This window comes from Prunus mume, linkage group LG7, assembly GCF_029339155.1.
Source record: "Prunus mume cultivar Tortuosa linkage group LG7, ASM2933915v1, whole genome shotgun sequence".
NCBI classification, from domain to species: domain Eukaryota; kingdom Viridiplantae; phylum Streptophyta; class Magnoliopsida; order Rosales; family Rosaceae; genus Prunus; species Prunus mume.
In genome coordinates this window covers 17,340,341-17,360,724 of record NC_142704.1, presented here as the reverse complement: position 1 = coordinate 17,360,724, position 20,384 = coordinate 17,340,341, and the positions used below count along the sequence as shown (strand labels likewise).

Here is a 20,384-nt window from a genome sequence, read left to right as displayed (position 1 = left end):
AGTTGATTATATAGAGACCTGACAAACACTGTGACTTTATAAAATATAGAGTAATTAAGAAAATTAGACACACCATAATTTTTAAGTTATAATAATTTACTACAATATACATATGATAAGATATATGAGCTTGACCAAAAAAAACAAAGATAAAATATATGAGTAATTTAGTACCACATGGAAAGAATTCCTATTACGTTCAAACTTAGTAACGCATATAATGAACAATATTAAAACTCAATAGTGAATAATAATACAACTTCATAATAAAATAATAAATAACATTAAACATATGCTTAAATTTATCTTTAGGGAATTTTTTATAAATGAAAATTTATCCTAGATTAAATTGAACGTGTGGGAAATTATCATCTCCGACATTATCCCGATATTATCGGCGAGACTGGGATTAATCAATAATTTTAGTTGTTTTGTTGTGATAGAGAGTAATTGTAGGACAGACTTCTGTGGGCCTTGTGGTTTTGCTTGTAGTCGTGATCATGCTGGGGCATACTTTATCTCATTCTCTGTGTTGATGTTTTCTTCATACGAGCGGTTTTGAGCGACTGAAAAGTTGAACATGAGACTTCGTGTGTACAGATGAACCGTGGTTCGTAAATATTGTCAACCAATTACTTCAGCTACAAGCCCTTAATAATTTGATGTTGGACAAACTAGCAGTGTTTTTAATCATAAACACAATATCAGCATAAAAAAAATGTATCAACAGAAGATAATGGAACATTTGAGCCATATTGATCAAATCAACCCCAAAACTCATCTTCGAAACGATAGAGAAACAGTGGGAGAATAAAACTTTTATTGATATTTTATTTTGCATTATCAAGCTCAGTCATCAAACCCATACAACATAAGGAAAAATGATCAAGAATAAAGGGAAAGGAAAAAGATCAAAATGGTCAAAGTGAGAGGGAAACTACAATATCCAAAAGTACACCAGAAAATGACTTAGAGTGTGTAATGTGGGTTCACTTCGATATCTAAACCCCTTAGCTTTGCAAAGGACTCGACCTTCCCCTTCAGAGTGTGAAGCTCCCTCAGTCTGCATTGCAAAGAAACAGCGAAATCAAAGTTAGGCAACACACAACACCGCCAAAACACGTAATAACCTAAGATGCTTATGTTGTCAGACGGTGAATCTAAATTGTTGATTATGTTGATTTTTGCCTGAATGTGCAATCTAGATTCAGAGTCTATAAATATAAGCAGTTGTTTGGCAACATAATATTTCTCATGTTTTATATATGCTATTGGTATATGCAGAAAACTTGAACTATCCAACGCAAGAAAAAGGCCAACCTTGCAATCTCTGCACGTCTCCTGGCTTCTTCAGCCATGATGCTAACGTCCCTGAATGTGTGCCTCTCAGGGATGTTCCTTGACTCGGATGGGAGGCCATGAACCGTTCGCTGTTCAGCAGCCCATGCAGCCTCACGAAATTCTTTACCGAAGTCCTTTTGGGTGTTGAAAGCCGTCTGCAAAATTATAGACATACACATAAATGTTCTCTTAGAAAGGTCTAATGAGAAAAGTAAGTCCAAAAGTTTTGTTAAAATCTACAAAAGGAAGCCTAACAGAGGAACATGGCAAACCAAGCACAAATTTTCATTCATTCTTGATGTCTAATACTAAGAGAAAAAGAAAATTGGGTCAAGAGATGGAAGATTCAAATTCACTCACTCTTTTGTTCAATACCAAACTCCATGCCCTCCCACTGAGCGAATATCGAACAAAAAACTTGATAGGATCAAGTAGCATATAGATGAGAATGTTGTATAACCATATGATTCCACACCAACGCCAGCCGATGGCTTGAATTCGAGCAAATTCCCACGTTGCTTGAGCAGATATTGCTGTTGCAACCTGTAAGCATGGAGCGTTTCGTATTATGAATTCAAACCGTTGTAAGTTTAGTATTGTAACTAAAGTTTTCTGAACAAAACGAAGTTTAAAAAAGATCTTCCAAGCATAAATTTTGATGAATGTGAAGCATTATTTGAGCCTGAAGAATTTCTACCTAATGTTATATATTGAAAGCTTTTCGATTGAAAAAGGATGAAACTGTTTACCAGTTGAGCAACTATGAAAGCAATAACAAGAAGAAGACCAGGTCTTTCTGTGAATGACCACCCTCTGGAGCGAGTAACAAAAATTAGAGCCTGGCTGATGGTGCTAACTTGAAGGTACACGGCAGATGCTAGCTTTGCATTTAGTGGCTCGTTGAGACTCTTTTTTGTATAATAGAGCGGCCCATTGAAGATATCATCTGCTTTGAATTTTTTCTGAGAGAGAGAGAGAGGTTAAAATCTTGATCATTGTCATCCAGTACAAAATGTAAGCCCTGACAATGTTCATCTATGCTAAAGGCAATAACCATGAAATGAACCAAATGCAAGTTTACACATGCAAAACTGAGAAACTATTAAAATCGGGGACTACTAGGATTTCTTTTAGGCAAAAACCTTATTAGGATCTGAAGACAAAAGGACAAAGAAAGTTCTATGATGCCATATCAAACTACCTTTGATACTGCAAATTTAAGCTTGTAGGCTATGGACTAAACAAGGTATCAGCAAAACATAGAAATAGTAACAGTAAGATAAAGAACAATTAATAGATTAAGAGAAACTAATTCATATAATTTCCCCTTGCAAAACTTCAGAAATTTAAAATTCTTCTTTTTTTATCTGGATAAATCAACGGGTTACTAGGAAAGGATGCACAATACTCATGTTTACCTGAAAGAATTGAGTTTCATAAGTGATATAGAAGAACACAACTGTCGTCACGGCGAGGTAACTGCCTAAGACAATCCCAGTTGCAAATATTTCACTGAGCTTCCAACTGTCAGGAACTGGAGATGGCTTAACTCTGTCTTTGGATATTGTCATAATAGTACCTGGTAAGTAGTTTAAAGTTCAGGTTTATTTTCAAAAGGAAGAAGGGGAGTAAATGAAGAACAGTAGAAAACCGAGAGTTCACACTCAATGAACTCTGTTACAGACAAACACGAGATGAGAGAACTTAAAGGGTTAGTAATACTTACCATCATTAAGAATGGCAATGATGAGGACCATAAAAGGAGGGAAATCAAATTTCCAGAATACAGCAAGCAGCAAGAAACCCAGCTGTAAAAGAAACCCAGTTAGAAATGAAAACTGACATTACAGCTTGCTTATATGTGACAGAAATGGGGTCATGAACTACTTACGACAATACGTATTGTTATGGAGACGGCATATATCTGAAAGAAAGAAACAAGAACAAAAAAATTATTGAAAACAAACCCAAGATTCAGTACCAGGATCACTTCCAGATCCACTTGCTAAAACAACGAGAAGAGATAATCCCCTTACTGTGTAATTCTTCATTCTTTGAAAGATTGCACGGCTTGTCAAAACAGCACTAATAATTACACTCAACCCAGGTTCTGTCAGTACTATGTCAGATGCACTACGAGCAGCATCTGTGGCATCTGCTACAGCAATTCCAATGTCTGCTTTCTTCAATGCAGGTGCATCATTAACTCCATCACCCGTCATTCCAACTATGTGTTTCTTACCTTGTAATCGCTGCACGATCTCGTATTTATGCTCTGAAATGAAGCATCAAGTCAGGCAGAAGCAATGCGAAGTTGACGCACAAAAGTAACAAACTGTAACAAACATGATTACCAGGAAAGACACCAGCAAAACCATCAGCACTCTCAATGAGCTCATCAACTCCTAGAGTTGCATCTAAGCCATCCTTATTTTCACCAAGCAACGCCGATGATGGATACATGTTTGTACCCATCCCAAGCCGTCTCCCTGTCTCTTTCCCAATTGCCAGTTGATCACCTGGAAAATAATTCAATTACGGAAGTCAAAAGAAAGTTTTGAAAAAATGTCTGAAATTTAGGGTGCTGAGAAGGTTGGAGTGGAAGCGGTCATAACCTATGAAGTTCATCATAAACATTAGTCACTTGGGATTAGTACAAGATAATGAAATTTATGAAGTTCATTATAAATTAGTGTCCTGAACGAGTAAATTGATAGAAGTAACTTCAGAGTCATCAGCAACTTTTCTGATAGTGAATCTTGTAGTACAGATAAATCAGAAGAACGAGTAAATTGATAGTTTTATGACCCGACCCTGTTGACCTCTCGAAACTGATGACTATGAATGAGTAGACTGAGTTTTTTTTTAGTTATAATGCAGCATTGAATTGAAAAGAGAAAAAACTCCTTTTTTTCACATACCTGTGATCATTTTAACACTCACACCAAGATCTAAAGCTCTTCTAATAGTTTCAGCACTGTCATGGCGTGGTGGATCAAACAGTGGGAGAAGACCAACAAACTCCCAAGGTCCACCAGGACTGTCTTTTGTACCAGCAGGAACTTCCTGTAAATTACAGAACTCTCCTCAACCATAATGCATCAAAGGAACATACATCCAAGAGTAGGTATTTGTTAAAATCTTGGTTACCTGCTGAGCAACAGCAAGGGATCGAAGTCCACGCTCTGCAAATTTGTCAATCACTGAGTGTACCCTTTTCTCAATATCTGATCTATTCCATGCCAAATTGAGTATCTACAAATTACACAAATAAAAGGTCTTTGTTAGGTCATTTTTTACTGTGAAGGACTAAGAAACCAAGATTTCAAATTGAGACATTAAGTACCTGCTCTGGTGCACCTTTGCTCACTCTGTGCATTTTACCAGCTTGGTCTATGTATGTAAGTGCTGTCCTCTTATCAGTTGGATTGAATGGAAGGAAGTGAATTTCTGTAATTCCAGCTCGAGCCTTACAAATGAACACAGGAGAAACTCAGTTCAATGAAGCTTTAGCGAACGAAACACATGATTGCATATGCAAGGTTCAAAACTATACAGGAAATCTCATAGCCTACATGACCTGCCCTACAGAGCTCTGCAAGTTAGAGTAGAATATATGCTATATCTGTTTTTTTTTTTTTTTTTTTACACAAGAGTATAATAATTTTGGTGGCGTAATATGATACTATAGATATGCACTTCTTGTTATCGTACAACAATAGATTCACATTGGAATTGCACTTGAAGACTGAATTGAAACACCTAAGCAGGCTCAACTTCTCCAAAACCTTCAACTTTAGCATCCTATAAGAGTTGCATAAAAATTTTGAGTTATAGTCTCCTACCTCCTTAGGATCAGCTAGCATTGCAACAATTGCAGCATCAATAGCATCTTGATTCTCCAACCTTGAAGCTCTTGCGGCCATCAATACAACCGTGTCCTTTTCAACACCTTTGGCAAAAACCTGCAAAATGGAAGTCTTTGTCAAATGTCAACATAATGCAATAGTGCTTAAATTTAACATCCATGGAGATACAGTAAAGCAGAACCGTAGTAGGTTTCATCTTTTCGTTCCAAACAACATTATATAGCAAAATATTTAGCTCTACTTCGTACATTCTAAACAACAATAATGTAAATCTATCTTGAGTCCTTATGTTTCTGATTATATAGCTTAGAACAAGAAGGCTCCGAAAAGAAGATGTACTTCTTTACACATATGGTTCTCTCAGACCACTGGGAATAGAAATAGAAAAATCTTAAACAGTGAATAGCTTTATTGTCTAGATTTAAACATAACAACAAAATGTGAATTGATAATAAACTTCAATGAGCAAGATAATTACGTAGTTCACTGTCATATCTGTCAAAAAATTTAGGCATATGACAGGATCAAGAATTAACACCTCTATGAGATTCTTGTCCACGGTTAATTTGTTGAGAGTTAAAGTTCCTGTTTTATCACTGCAGAGCACATCCATCCCAGCCATTTCTTCAATAGCTGTCATTCTCTTTGTGATTGCACCCTGAAAAGAACTCAGACAAACTATTGCTTTGACTTCCACATCAAAGAGAGTCTAACTCAGCACTGAAATTTCATGATATAAATTAAATGCAGCTTGTTATACCTGCTGAGCTAAACGATGAGAACCAATGGCCATGGTGACAGACAGAACTGTTGGCATAGCAATTGGGATGCCGCCGATAAGTAGAACAAGAAGGTTATCTATTGAAGGACGATAAGATCTCCCTTGACTTATTAAGACAATTATTTCAATCGCAATTCCAACGGCAATTGAGCAAATGCAAAAGTTTCCAATAGCTGTTAAGACCTGAAACAATCAGTCGAAATGGTAATTTAGCCATGTGAAACCAGTAACAAATTCTCATACTCAAGATGAAACATTCCCTAACATGGGTGGATTTTACTGTCCCGTTACCTGTAAGCAACAAACTGAAAGTTTTTATGCTGCTGAGTTCTAAATTGAAAAGCATCTCATATGAAAGATGTCTATTGGCTTGACATTTTACCAACATGAACATATGACTCTATTAAGATGAAAAGAGTTCTAAAAAGGAACCTGCTGAAAGTGCCCAACATGTGTCGTGCTTTCCACAAGATGGGCAGCTTTTCCAAAGAAGGTATGTACTCCAGTTGCAATGACAATTGCTTCGAGTTCACCTTGTTTACATGTTGACCCAGAGTATACTCCATCACCAGAATGCTTAGTTACTGGGAGTGACTCTCCTGTAAGGGCAGACTGAAAAGAAGAAACAAATAATAAAACAGAAAGTTCGGAAAGTCTGTCACAATAGAAGGCGAGAAATAGTAGAACCAGGTGATATAAGGATGCGTTAAACGCTCATAATGGGCCACATATCCAATAATGTTCATCTTAGGTATGAGCTCCTCTTGAAAAGACAATAATGCCAATGTTTTCTAGACTACTTGTTTTATGGCATCAACATTGAAATTAATTTGAATTTAACATAACATGAAAGAACTTCTAAGGATGAGGAACCATGTTACTCTCCTACTGCTCAAGGTCATTTTAATCTAAGAAATTAAGGATCGAGTAATATGGAAAAAGGATGCATGGATGGCAGAATCAAGGACACATAACTTCATTCATTTATTTCCTGCTTATCCAATAGGAAAGTAACATTTAAGTAACAATTCCAGTTACGGATGCCAGTTATAACTAAATTTCGACTCTGCATTGTGATTCAATTTAAGGGTAGATTTATTATAAGACCTGAACATAGCAACCTTAAATAAAGTCCCAACCTCAGTTAGCTTGAACCCCTTTTCCTTTTGCTTGGTCTATTCCTAATTTCCTTATCATATTCAAATTTCAATACACTTGTATATAAATCACCATGTAGAAATGGCTCATAACCATAATAGTAGAATATGACTTAGCTACCTGATCAATTTTTAAAGGATCTCCTTCAAGCAAACGAGCATCGGCAGGAATTATATCTCCTAATTTGATACTAATAATGTCTCCAGGAACCAGCACAGAAGCATCTTCCTCACTCCATTTTCCATCTCGTAAAACCTGTTGAGATTTTATTCACTATCAACTTTACAGAAGGCAACAAAAAGAATCAAATGAAATAAAACCCTATGAACAGAACAGAAAGGAAACAGTAAGGAAATGGAGAAGGGAAATGCAGTTCATCTATAAAAATGAGATAACCTTGGCTTTTGGAGCCAGTCGTGCCATAAGGGCTGCAGCTGCATTTCCAGCATTATTTTCCTCTATAAAGCTTATTGTTGAATTGATAATAAGTAGTGCCAGGATGCCCACGAAGTCATAAACATCTACACCCTTTCCCTGAAAGAAAAATGTTTTCAAAAGTCAGTTAAGAAACCTAAGTTCTTGTCTCAATGGTAAGATGAACTCCTAGAGACTTACCCCTCCATGTGCAAGAGTTATGGACATTAGTGCAGCTGCTTCCATAACCCAAGACAAAGGGTTCCACATAAATCCCAGAAAGTTGAGCAGTTTACTTTCCTGCAAAGAAAAATACTGTATTATAGAACAAGAAGGTGGAAGCTAACTGAAAGAGATTTCTGCCTAAGAAACAATTTAAAGAATTTAATTACAACAACAGACGTAACAGCACAAGCTGAAACAAGTTCTCCGAAACCTTTTTCTCTTCAAGCTTGTTGTAACCAAACACCTCCAACCGCTGTTGCACCTCAACAGAACTGAGACCCTCGGCCGTGCATTTTAAATTTTCAAAGACTTCTTCAACAGGGATGTTCTCCTGCCAGAATGTATAAGATAAAATAAATCTGACAGAATACTCAAAAGACTCTAATATGACAGGTACTAGGTACTACTTCACAGAGCGATCCTCTTGCACACTAGTTATGAGCTTTATGATTAGCATAAGATTTTGGGGAATGCTAGTTTAACACCAAAATGTAAATAGATGAAGAACATGCACCAGATCAACAGCTTCCTTGCATATAGGCTCAAGGGCAACTGACGTGTCCATTTCGGCTCCACTGTCTTAGCCCTCACCGAGAAACAGAAAGATAGCCAATCTGCGAATTCAGAAAGTTGTCATATAAAAAGTTCGACGGATACAAACATCATCATTTAACCAATAAATAAAAAATCTAATACAGGTTGGTGAAATATGATTCCTCCAACATCTTGAGGCCACAGCTTCTTGTATCAACTTCAAGAAGACCACATATTCCATTCACCTAGTTAATGAGGAAGTTGATGACATGTGAAGAAAGACAAATACAATTTGGAACTTATAGTTCCTGCTTTATGGTTTGGAAATACGAAAATCAGGCTTAGTTAAGTGGAGTTTCTTGTTTATTCAGTTTTTAAGCATTAGAAACAGTACTATCTGTCTGATAAAATGAAACATAAATTTTGAATTTCAAATGGCAATGGCAACTAATCCCATTAGTTGTTACCTCACCAAATGAACAAGACTCGTCTCATCAGTGAGTGTTGGATATATTGCATTGCTTGCATGGAAATTAATCATATCTTTAGGTTTTATGATGTGTAAGATGATATTCAACACAGTGATAACTAAAAACCCACAGAAAACATAATTCAAACAACTGATAGGCAACACAAAGTGGTCATCAGGGGATAAAGGGTTGGGCTTTGAAAATGCCAGTATGTACCAAATCCAACAGAAATCTCAAGCAATCAGCTTCCTTCACATGAACATTCTTCACCAAACACCAAGAACATTAAAACCCAGAAACCAGAGAGGGTCCGTAGTGTTGGTGGGGAAACGGATCGAAACACATACAAGAACTTGGGATATATATACATCCTGCCATGCAGCCCAATTAAGCCTCCGCCATATAAGACATACAAGTAGAAAGTATATGCCAGTCTTTGACAGATGAGAGAGAGAGAGAGAGAGAGAGAGAGAGGAACAAAGCAGCGGCCATTTGGAAGAAGACAAAGGCTGAGCTTCTGAAACAACGCCGCCAGCATATACAGCATACAGAAAGCTGTACTTTCCAAAGATACGAGAAACCGACGTCTGAAAGTGAATGGAAAGAATCTTGGTGTGGTTTGAAGTTTGCTCATATTGGAGCAAAGCAATATACTTGCGTCTAATTGGTCCTGTCGTCAAGTACTTGTACTTCTTTGGTTTCTTTTGGCAAAAAACGTTGGACTCTTAACAGCAGTACTTTTGAAGTTCAAATGCTTCTGTCCAAAACTCTATGTATTTTTCTATTTTTGCAATCCGCAACTATTTCTATGTAATTATCTTTCAAATATTTGTACCACATTTATCGATCACATTGTTAACTAGTGTGGATCTCATCATACGTATATAAGTAGACATCAGGTGCAAAGTAATCAATATATGTGGTACAAACAGCATTATCTTTTATTCTTTATTGGATACCAAACAAATTGAGGAGCATCCTCTACTTTTTTGCTTTATTTTTTTGTTTCCTCCCGGGATATGTAGAATCCACTTGTATTAGAAAAGTAATCAATAATGTGATCAATAAATATGGTCCAAACAGCAACACTCTATGATTAAAGCTACGTTTAAAGACTTCCGTTTAATACCCTTTTAAACAAAAAACGACGTAATTTTTAACATAAGCAAAATACTCCCAAAGGAATTTATACTCATGCACCCAGCTCAATATTTTCACCATACTCACTACAAGAATTTGATTCTTATCATCTCAATAAATAATTAAACTTCAAAAAATTAATCACGCTACTCGTTATTTAAAAATAAAAACAAAAGTCAGCATATATGGTTACGGAATGTAATTTCTCCTCATTTGTTTACGGAGTATCCTAAGGGCCAATTGCTATCGTCGTACTAGGGCACTCTCTGTACCTTCTGTACGGTTGGCTTAATTCTTTTTCACCCAAAAAAAAAATATTGGAACATTGAAATAATCGAAATCGAATAATTTTCAAAGGATTTCTTGTACTTACAAATTATAATAACCCTAATAAAAGTCAACCGAATATGAATTTGACAATCAAGAACAAGATGTAATAGGTCCAAAGCATAGGACAGTTTTTGTAAAAAATTATGGTCCCTTGTAATCAAGAATGATCAATTATGCCGATGATATTTGATTATAAAAAAAAAAGGGGCATGCAAGGTCACATTGATATCGTGTTGATCTGCTTTAGGCTGTAGAAGCTTGCTGTAATGGCAACAAGAACCTACTTTTGGCCTTGAGGAAAACATCCAAAGGTTGAGCAATTTCTCAGTCATCCAAATATTATTGTTCAGTATTTTACAACAATCATGTGTTTGCTGGAAATTACCCTAAAACTGGGAAAACAACAAGTACTGAAAATAAAGTTAGACTTTTGATATCAAATTGACTAGTATCATAGTAAATAATAAAATTTATCCACATGACGTTAGATCCGAGATATAATGATTAGGGCAATTATACGAATACCTGAAAATTGTCACGAACCGTTCTCGTGTCTAATTGTATGGTATATTCAATGTATCGGTGCATTGTTTTATCAATAACTGAATTTTAATCATTAAATCTTTTAATCCAAGTACTAAAAGTGCAATGCACTGGTATATTGGATGTATCATGAAAGGGACTCCATTTGTCAGTTGTCCAAAAACAATTCTCGAGTGTCTAGAAACAATTCTTGGGTGCACATATCCTAACAATTATATCAGATTGTTTTGAGGGAAGTGGTTGTAAAGATGGAATTTTGAACACTCTGGGCTCAAATTGATCAAAGGTGACCCAATGGGATATAGTGTGGAGGGTGATGGAAGGGAGCTGAAAGCTCGGCCTAGCCCAAAAACTGAAGTTAAAAAATGATGAGTTTTTTTTTTTGTGGATGATTATTTTATGTGCATTGAGTTCCAAACTGGCAAACCTCTGTTCACCTTTTTTTTATATTAAAAAATGGATAGTTTTTATTAGTTTAATAGAAAAAAAAAATTAGTACAAAGGACGTGGAGCTATCTCAATTGCAATACGATAGATATGGGTAAAAACTTCCATAATGGCCTGAGACAGCAGAAAAGCTGAAACGATCTAGAGAGATTCACTCTTGAAAATAATTTTTATATAATTAATTCTTTTCTACCATCATAGATTCCCCGAATATAGTCCAATGGCATCAAGGACAAAACTGGCCACTAACCGGCATAACTCTCCTAAAGAGACTAAGAACACCTAGCAAACTCAACTAAATTTCTAGAATTATGAGAGGAAAAAACATATAAAAATAATAGAGTTTCTGGACTTTATTGACAAAAAAAACCAATACTGAAAATCTAAAACAACACTGACAAAAGGAAGAAAAAACTTCCCTAATCTTCCTCTTAGACATAACATAGAGAGCGCCACCTAGTCACTTCATGGCTCCAATGCGCCAATCAACATTAGATCTTCCATGACAAGAAATAACACTTCAAAGAGCCAGCAAGATGAGGCACATCCAAAGTTGTCCCAGATTCATGGTGGAGACAAAGGAAGACCATATCAGCATAGATCTGCCAAAAGTGAAAGAACATTAAGGATGGGGGGAAAACCCCCCATATCTAAAGCTTTCTCCCTCTCTCTCTTAGTCGGCTAGGTTTTTTTTTTTTTTTTTTGTTTGTGAGTTTCACATTTATAAGATGGATTTTATTACCTTCATTACTCAATTATTTGTTATTTTTTTAACTATTTCGTAGAAATTTTTCTAGATTAATTTCTCAATTCCTCACCTCCAAAGCCCAGCTTCCACTATGATCCAAATCCACTACTAAACTCTTGTATACAACATGATTTAAAATACTAAGCTGTGACTAATTATTCACCCATCAAGCCCATGCATGGTTTTCTTATGGGCTACACGAAGATGTTTGTCAAACTATGCTTTAATTCCAAATGAAATGCCCCAAAATAATCTATGTTTCTATCTAATAATTTTATACAACAATTAATATTGTATTTCAACGTAGAACACAAACAAACAAACAAACAAATGAAATCTTCAAAATTTAAATAATCCCAAATAAAAACTTTTTATGCACGGTTCATTTCAGTGGTTTGTCCAAAAGAAGAAAAAAGCTTGTTTCAATCCCCAAAACCTCATTCATTGACTCTAATCGAAAGGCGTAATTTGAGTAAGCATTATTGAATACGTAGGCAATCAAATGTTTTAATATTTATATACTGTCTTTTAAATTTAGACGGAACAAAAAAAATACTATATTTCAAACAGAAAATCCTTGTGGTTGAAGCAACCCCCACCTTTAATTCAACTCAATAATTGGAACCCCTCTCTCTCCTCACTCTCTCTCGTCTCTGTCTCTTCCTCCTTCATCTCTCTATTCTATCTCTCTCCTTTTCATCCGTTAATTTTAATTTGAGAATTTAGGGTTTCTGATTTTCTAATTTTTATTTTTATTTTTTTAGCTCTTAAAAATACTTTGAAGTTCAATATTAAACAAATTTTTAAATCTTATAATCATTATTTCAAAAAAAATTATAATTTTTAAATAGAATACCACACGGGACTTTATTTTATATATTCCGTATTGCGTATTGCGTATTGCTTTAAAAAATAAAAATAAATAAATAAATCACCACATCCATATCCATATGGTTCTTGCTTATCCATCTGATTCTGCTGTCAGCATAAACACCAGGTTCATTGACAAGTTTGCATCTGAATTAATCTAGCATTTAATACAAAGATAATATCAGCATTGATTTCGAGGAATATATAATAATAATTGGAAAGTTTATGATCAACATCGGTCGCACGCAGTACGCACGAGGTATGTTAAATTTCATCGGGAAGAAAAATTTAAATAAAAAAATTTGGTGACAGCATTATAACGACAGTTACGTAGATCAGTTACTTCTTCTTTTCTAGAGTCTTTCATCTTGTATCAGTCAACTTCACGTGCTCTTTGACAATTTGCAACCACTCTCCATAATTGACAGGTCAGATTAATACGTGGTCTTCTTTTTTGTTTTTTTTTGTTTTTATACGAATCTATTGGAAAGGTTGCCCTGGTCAATTCATATAGCAAGAGTTTTTTCGAAGCTCAATAAATACTTTATTATTAAGGAAGATAATAACATAATTTTACCTATTACAGATAAGGTTAATTATAATCAAATTTTTGCAAGGGTTTTTTTTTTTAAATTATAGAAAAAATAACTTTAAATGAAATTAAATTACATAGCATTTCTAAGTAAGGCGTCACATCATGTAGTATAAAATTATAGTATACAAATTAAAATAAATCAATTAAAATAAATCAAAATTACAATCCTTGCCATTATTATCTGCTCTCCAATTTTCATTTAAACTAAATGATTACCGCATTCTAAATCCACGCTCATATGGCACATGTCCTATCTCCTCACCAAAAATGACAAGCAACCCACCCACATTCAATGTGAAACAACATTTGACCATCCCTATGTTCAATAAATCTAACCGAGCAGCAATCTCATCTTTATTTTTTCCAAGGATCTCCAACAACGTACCAATGACATTATCGTAAACATTCTTCTCAATCACCTACTACCGTTCCACTTCCCAACCATTTCTTCTTCCCTACTACATGCAAATCAACGCTAAAAGTTTTAGGTATTCTATCTTCTAGATTTCAACAAATACGTATTAATAACAACTACTTTTGATTAGGGAATTTCAACAAACATATGCAAGACACACTATATCATAGTTTTTGAGGTACAATTTTGATTTAAATTTTGATATAGGTGTGATATGGGCAGTGGCAGAGACACCTAAGGACTAAGGTGGGCCTAGCTCCCCCTCCCGTATATATATATATATATATATATTAAATATTCATGTTTTTACTTATAGATGTATATATTATATGTTTCTTTTTGGAGAACCTCATCCTAATAAGATTGTTGGTCGACCCTAGATGTCATGGAGCTTTCTATATATTTTGTATAGTTACTTGCCCTTTTGGGAGTTTATGTTATGTTTCCCTACTCAGAAAGGTATTTTGCATGAAAAAAAAGGACACCAAAAACCCCTAAAACACTGTTCACGACAGAAGTTACTATTCACTACAATTTAGGGTTTTCTCTCTTGAATTGTGTTTGTTTGGTTATTTTCTGAGCTAGATAGGTGTTTGTGTTTGTTCTGAGAATCAAGAAATTTTTTATAACAAAACCAAATCTAATATATACATCTATAGTATACAAATGTGATTAAGCAACATTTTTCATAATGCAATTAAACCAAATCAAAATTACAATCCTTGCCATTATTATCTGCTCTCCAATTTTCATTTAAACTAAATGATTACCACATTCTAAATCCACGCTCATATGGCACATGTCCTATCTCCTCACCAAAAATGACAAGCAACCTACCCATATTCAATGTGAAACGACATTTGACCATCTCTATGTTCAATAAATCTAACCGAGCAGCAATCTCATCTTTATTTTTTCCAAAGATCTCCAACAACGTACCAATGATATTATCGTAAACATTCTTCTCAATCACCTACTACCGTTCCACTTCCCAATATTTATTCTTCCCTACTACATGCAAATCAACGCTAAAACTTTTAGGTATTCTATCTTCTAGATTTCAACAAACACGTGTTAATAACAACTACTTTTGATTAGGGAATTTCAACAAACACATGCAAGGCACACTGCATCATAGTTTTTGAGGTACAATTTTGATTTAAATTTTGATATAGGTGTGATATGGGCAGTGGCAGAGACACCTAAGGACTAGGGTGGGCCTAGCCCCCCTCCCATATATAAATATATACATACCCAATAAGATTGTTGGTCGACCCTAGATGTCATGGAGCTTTCTATATATTTTGTATAGTTACTTGCCCTTCTGGGAGTTTATGTTATGTTTCCCTATTTAGAAAGGTATTTTGCATAATAATAATAATAAATAAAATAATAATAATAAAAGACACCAAAAACCCCTAAAACACTGCTCAAGACAAAAGTTACCATTCACTGCAATTTAGGGTTTTCTCTCTTGAACTATGTTTATTTGGTCATTTTCTAAGCTAGATAGGTGTTTGTATTTGTTCTGAGAATCAACAAATTTTTCATAAAAAAACCAAATCTAAATACTCAAACCCTAAAGAAATAACCAAAAATTGCATCATACCTAAATTACTTTATAAGTTTCTTCAACAAATAAAATCTATCCTGTAATTTGTTTATGATGGCACAAGGTAACAAGTAATTTGTGTAAGTTATGAGTAATCTATTGCCACATAGGTGTGATACTTAATTAAGGAAGCTTGCATATGTTACTTGTTAGTTTTGTGAATAAAGTTAAACAAAAAAACTGTTTTCTCTTAACAAATTGAGAATCGGTTTCTTGGAAAGTAATTATACTTTCTTTTGCAAATCCTTACAGCTTTAAACACTCATTCAATCAATTTCTCACAAATTGAAAGATTCACTGGATCAAACTTCAAAATATGGACGTTTGATTTTTTGAAGTTATTCTCGGAATGAATGAGATCGTTTATGATCTCACTCATGATTATATTTAATACAAATTTAGTTATATACCCAATCTTAGACATAGTCTTATAAAGAAACCCTATACCATTTAAAAACTATAAACACACCCAAGAAAATCGACAGCTGTCAATTTTTTTTTTAATTTAATAGCTATTTTTTAGTTTATTTGTGTATGTAACATACCTATATTGCCCTTGTACTATGGATTTGAGAGAGAAAAATCAAATCTGCTCAGATCTGTCTAGATCTGCCAAAAAAGCTAAATCTACCAAAAAACCCAAATCAGATTTATTTTCTTATTTCTCGTTAGTGCTTTCTCGATGTTAGAGCAAGAGGAGCTTCCATTGAAGCTCAATCTCAGGTCCAACTATATTCTTCATCTCTCATTTATAATTTTCAATATTTCACCTTCGATTTCTTGTTCTAAAATCGTGCTTCTACTGATTTTTTTTTCCGAATTGTTTGGAACCTTGAACGAACCTCAATCAGATGCTCTTAGCTCTCCTCCTCATCTTCGAGCTCTACTCCTCTTTCACCACGTCGTTGTCATCATCATCGTCATCTTTATTGTCGTCGTCGTCGTCGTTTGGTTTGGACTTGAGATTTTTTATCTTTTGCTTCAATTATGTGTTTCTCTTTAGATTTTAATTGATTTTTGAAATGTATTTTAAGGTTTGATGAGAGATTTATCCTTCGTTACTATTTCAGTTATGGATCTCATTTTTGTTTAAAAATGTACTTTTATGACAGAGTATTAACAATGTACTTTTATGACATATTAGTATTAACAATCTGGGCTCGGCTTGTTTTGATTTGGTCTAGTTTGTTCTTTCTTCTTTTCTTTGGTGGATATGTATTAGAAATAGCAACAAGACAAGCATTAATCAATATGACAGTAAACTAGCAGTGTTATTACCTTATACTGGAATATTACATGGGTAGATATGCATTAGAAATATAATGTCATAGGAAATTAGCAATATTATTATCCTAGAATGGAATATTACAGGGGTAGACATGCATTAGAAATAGGATGTCATAGGAAGCTAGTAGTGTTATTACCCTAGAAATAAAATGTTATAGAAAATTAGTAGTGTTATTACCTTAGACTGGAACATTACACTGGGTAGAGATACATTAGAAATAAGATGTCATATGAAACTAGTAGTGTTATTACCATAGACTAGAACATTACAACCATTCATCAACGTGACAGTAAACTAGCAGTGTTATTACCATAAACTGGAACATTATAGCCATTAATCAACATGACAGTAAACTAGCAATGTTATTACCCTAGACTGGAACATTACAAAATAGCAGTGTTATTACTCTATACTGGAACATTACATAATTATACATGCATTAGAAATAGGATGTCATAGGAAACTAGCAGTGTTATTACCTTAAATTGGAACATTACAGGGGTAAATATGAATTAGAAATAGGATATCATAGGAAATTAGTAATGTTATTACCCTAGACTGGAACATTACATGGGTAGACATGCATTAGAAATAAAATATCATAGGAAACTAGCAGTGTTATTACCCTATATTATAACATTACAACCATTAATCAACATGATAGTAAACTAGCAATGTTATTACCCTAGACTGGAACATTACAGCCATTAATCAACATGACAATAAAGGTGTGGAACATAACAATTATTAATCAACATGACACGTTAGTGAAGCTACGATTTTCAAGACATTTTGTTTGTAATGAATTGTTTGGGTCTTTTTATAAAATTGGGCTAGACTTGTTTTGGGTGCTATTTAAGTTTTTTTTGTTGGGCTTCTTTTAAGTTGATCTATGGCAGTCACGTAATTTATAGGAATTTCAACACCAATTTCTTATGTAGTAAATGAGTTTTGGGTGTGTTTCTAGGATGCATTCCATGTGGGGTTTTTATTTATTTATAATTTCAGCCCCTATTTTGGATATATTAGTAAAGCTCCCTATATTAAATTCAAGCTAGCCATTTAGCTTATGTATCTTGCAGTACAACTCTTAGAGTTTAGGGAAAAGGAAAAGCATCTTGTCGTTAATAAAAGCCACTCGTGTCAACTAATCATGAATGAAATTCTAGTAAAGAATATAGTGAAACTAATTAAGAAGCGGAACGAAGATGAGTTGGAGCGAAAAAGGGTTAAGGCACAGCAACACCTTATAGAGGACCCATAAGGATATACATGGTTACAAAGGACAATCTCAGAAGTCTTAGGATCGCTGTAAAGCTCATTGTATGCGCTTATGGGAGAGGACGAAACATCAATAAGCTACTTCGATGCAAGAATCTCCTAGTGTAGTCTGCGAAACCTACGCCCCAACCTAAATCACCTGTTGATATTCTCGATCCCATCACTAATAGGGAGATAGTGGTACTTGACTTGTTCCCTGCTAAGGATAACAATACTTTCATGGCAGCACGTTGTGACAAGGAAGATTAGATAGCTACTTGTTGTTTTTCATTAAATATTATTAGAGTAGTTGATTTTAAGTTGGATTCAGGATTTATTGTATTCAACAATGTCCCAATAAGACTATCACATATATTTTTCTCAATATGCATAACGTCAAGGTTATGCCTAATTTTCAACTTAAATCAACAATCCAACTCAAACAAAATATTCTTCTTCGTTCAATTTAATTCTTCACTATTGCGATTCCTCTTCCTTTCTTTATTATTAGGATGTTCACAAGGCAGGCATGGTATAAGCTAATCAAACTGATCAAGGATGTCGTCTCCTGAAAATTCTCTAGGTGGATGTCGCATCTCCCAACGACCATTAAAGTCTTTAGTATTCTTGCGCCATAGATGATTCATCGATAAGTAGCGACATGCCCAACACAACAATACTTACTTCTCAACCTAGTGTATGATGCATCCTCATTACACACTGGACATGCCAGCGTATCATGGGTACCCCAACATATCATGAGTATTTGTCTTCACTTGGTTGGAGGATGTCTCAAGTTCAATTCATATGGATGACAAGAACAATATATATCAAATTCAATATTTAATTGTGACTAGTTCATTATGGTGGTGGTTATCTTCACCCTTTGAATAAATTATATAAACATCTCTTCGTTTGTATAAAAAAAATTAACATGTCAATTCTTTGATATATATATATATATATATAGAGAGAGAGAGAGAGAGAGAGAGAGAGAGAGAGAGAGAGAGAGAGAGAGAGAATTATAATTCATTTAGCACACATGTTAGAGTCCTTGAGGGATACATTCCCAAACCACACGATAACATTAAATATCATGTTCAACATATTGTTTTCTTACATCATGCATAGTCATATACAAAGCAACAAACAAAATATAAGTCATTGGGATGAGAAACCAATTGTCTATGAAACAAGGAATGCATAATGACTTTGACTTGTGAGGTTAAGCTTCTAATTTATACTTTGAATTAAAAGATAAGCACTATATATTAATTAATTAAGAACTTACTGCTTTAATTCATCTTCTTCTTCACAACCTTGAATAATAGACTTAAACTATTCGCCTAAAATCAAGCTTCTGATATCTTCAGATTGTGCTTCATTTGCACTTTCCCAAATATTGGAATTGGAAATTCTCAGTTTTGATTGCGAATGTAACTAAACTATATATAGTCCCATTTTATTGAGAGGTCCTTCAAATAATTTTATTTGATAGACACTTTTAGGTTCCCTACAAAAAAATTCTCAACAATCCAAACCATCTATTTTTTAAGTCTACAATCATCATCCTTGTAAAAAAATTAGAGAAATCGAAAACTGTTTCGACATCCAATTGTGTCCTACAAAATCAATGAATACGGTGATTCAAGAAAGTACTAAAACGTCAATAATTCAATTGAATGGTCAAATAATATCGGATTCAAGTGATTTTTTGTAGAAGTGATTTTTGAATGAAAATCTACAAAATAGACGATTTGAATTAGTAAAATACAATACGAAATGAGCTCTACAAGAGTGTCCCTCAATGAAAGCGCTCTCGCTCTCTTTCTCTCTCTATATATAAATAAAATTAAGATGCCACCAACCAAACTTTGAAATTTCAACTTGTGAAGTCAAGGGGCTTTGAAGTCGTGCACAACCTGTAATATAATAGAAACCCATCTCCCTAAATGTGCCTCCATCGGATCATCATCGGTTGATTATATATATTACCATGTTTTTTTTTTCCCTTCCTTTTATTGAGAAAAATTAAAAACAATTATAGAATAAAAAGGTTTAGGGTGCATAAGCCATTGACATATGTACCATCAACTCTTGAATTTTAAACATCTTCAACTGTGGTAATTATGTGCATTGGTACTTGTTGGAGCAAGATGAAAGGGAATTATGTATGCCTTGGTCATTGGGGAGGGCTTACCATTAGCATTCACCACACTCATTATGTGATGTGGAGGGGTGGCGGTAGCGGCCTTGTTGTCGTCACGTATATTGTGCGGCAACAAAGTACTTAAAAAGTTAGGTACTTTAAGCACTAAACTACTTTAAATTAATCTAATTTGGA

General features: G+C 34.4%; 1 protein-coding gene across 1 annotated transcript; it reads right to left on the bottom strand.

Annotated features, from left to right (window-relative positions):
• Positions 1–803: 803 nt before the first annotated feature.
• LOC103337045 (ATPase 11, plasma membrane-type-like) lies at positions 804–9,572 on the bottom strand. Its single transcript, XM_008240193.2, has 22 exons — positions 9,009–9,572; positions 8,303–8,402; positions 8,000–8,119; positions 7,765–7,863; positions 7,546–7,683; positions 7,270–7,404; positions 6,424–6,603; positions 5,971–6,174; positions 5,749–5,868; positions 5,187–5,306; positions 4,688–4,810; positions 4,492–4,596; positions 4,263–4,407; positions 3,696–3,860; positions 3,378–3,616; positions 3,233–3,265; positions 3,068–3,149; positions 2,760–2,920; positions 2,091–2,303; positions 1,702–1,884; positions 1,321–1,496; positions 804–1,063 (listed from the first exon to the last, which is right to left on the bottom strand). The coding sequence occupies exons 2-22, from the start codon at positions 8,351–8,353 to the stop codon at positions 970–972; spliced, it is 2,886 nt and encodes a 961-aa protein (XP_008238415.2). The 5' UTR covers positions 8,354–8,402; positions 9,009–9,572; the 3' UTR covers positions 804–969.
• Positions 9,573–20,384: the final 10,812 nt, after the last annotated feature.

Bases quoted from the DNA above. Each gene is read 5' to 3' on its own strand.
- LOC103337045 (XM_008240193.2), bottom strand. From the start codon at position 8,353: ATGGACACGTCAGTTGCCCTTGAGCCTATATGCAAGGAAGCTGTTGAT. The intron at 3,861-4,262 runs GTATGTGAAAAA...ATTATTTTCCAG, and splicing joins GAGTGTTAAAATGATCACAG to GTGATCAACTGGCAATTGGG. The intron at 2,921-3,067 runs GTAAGTATTACT...ACTACTTACCAG, and splicing joins CATTGCCATTCTTAATGATG to GTACTATTATGACAATATCC.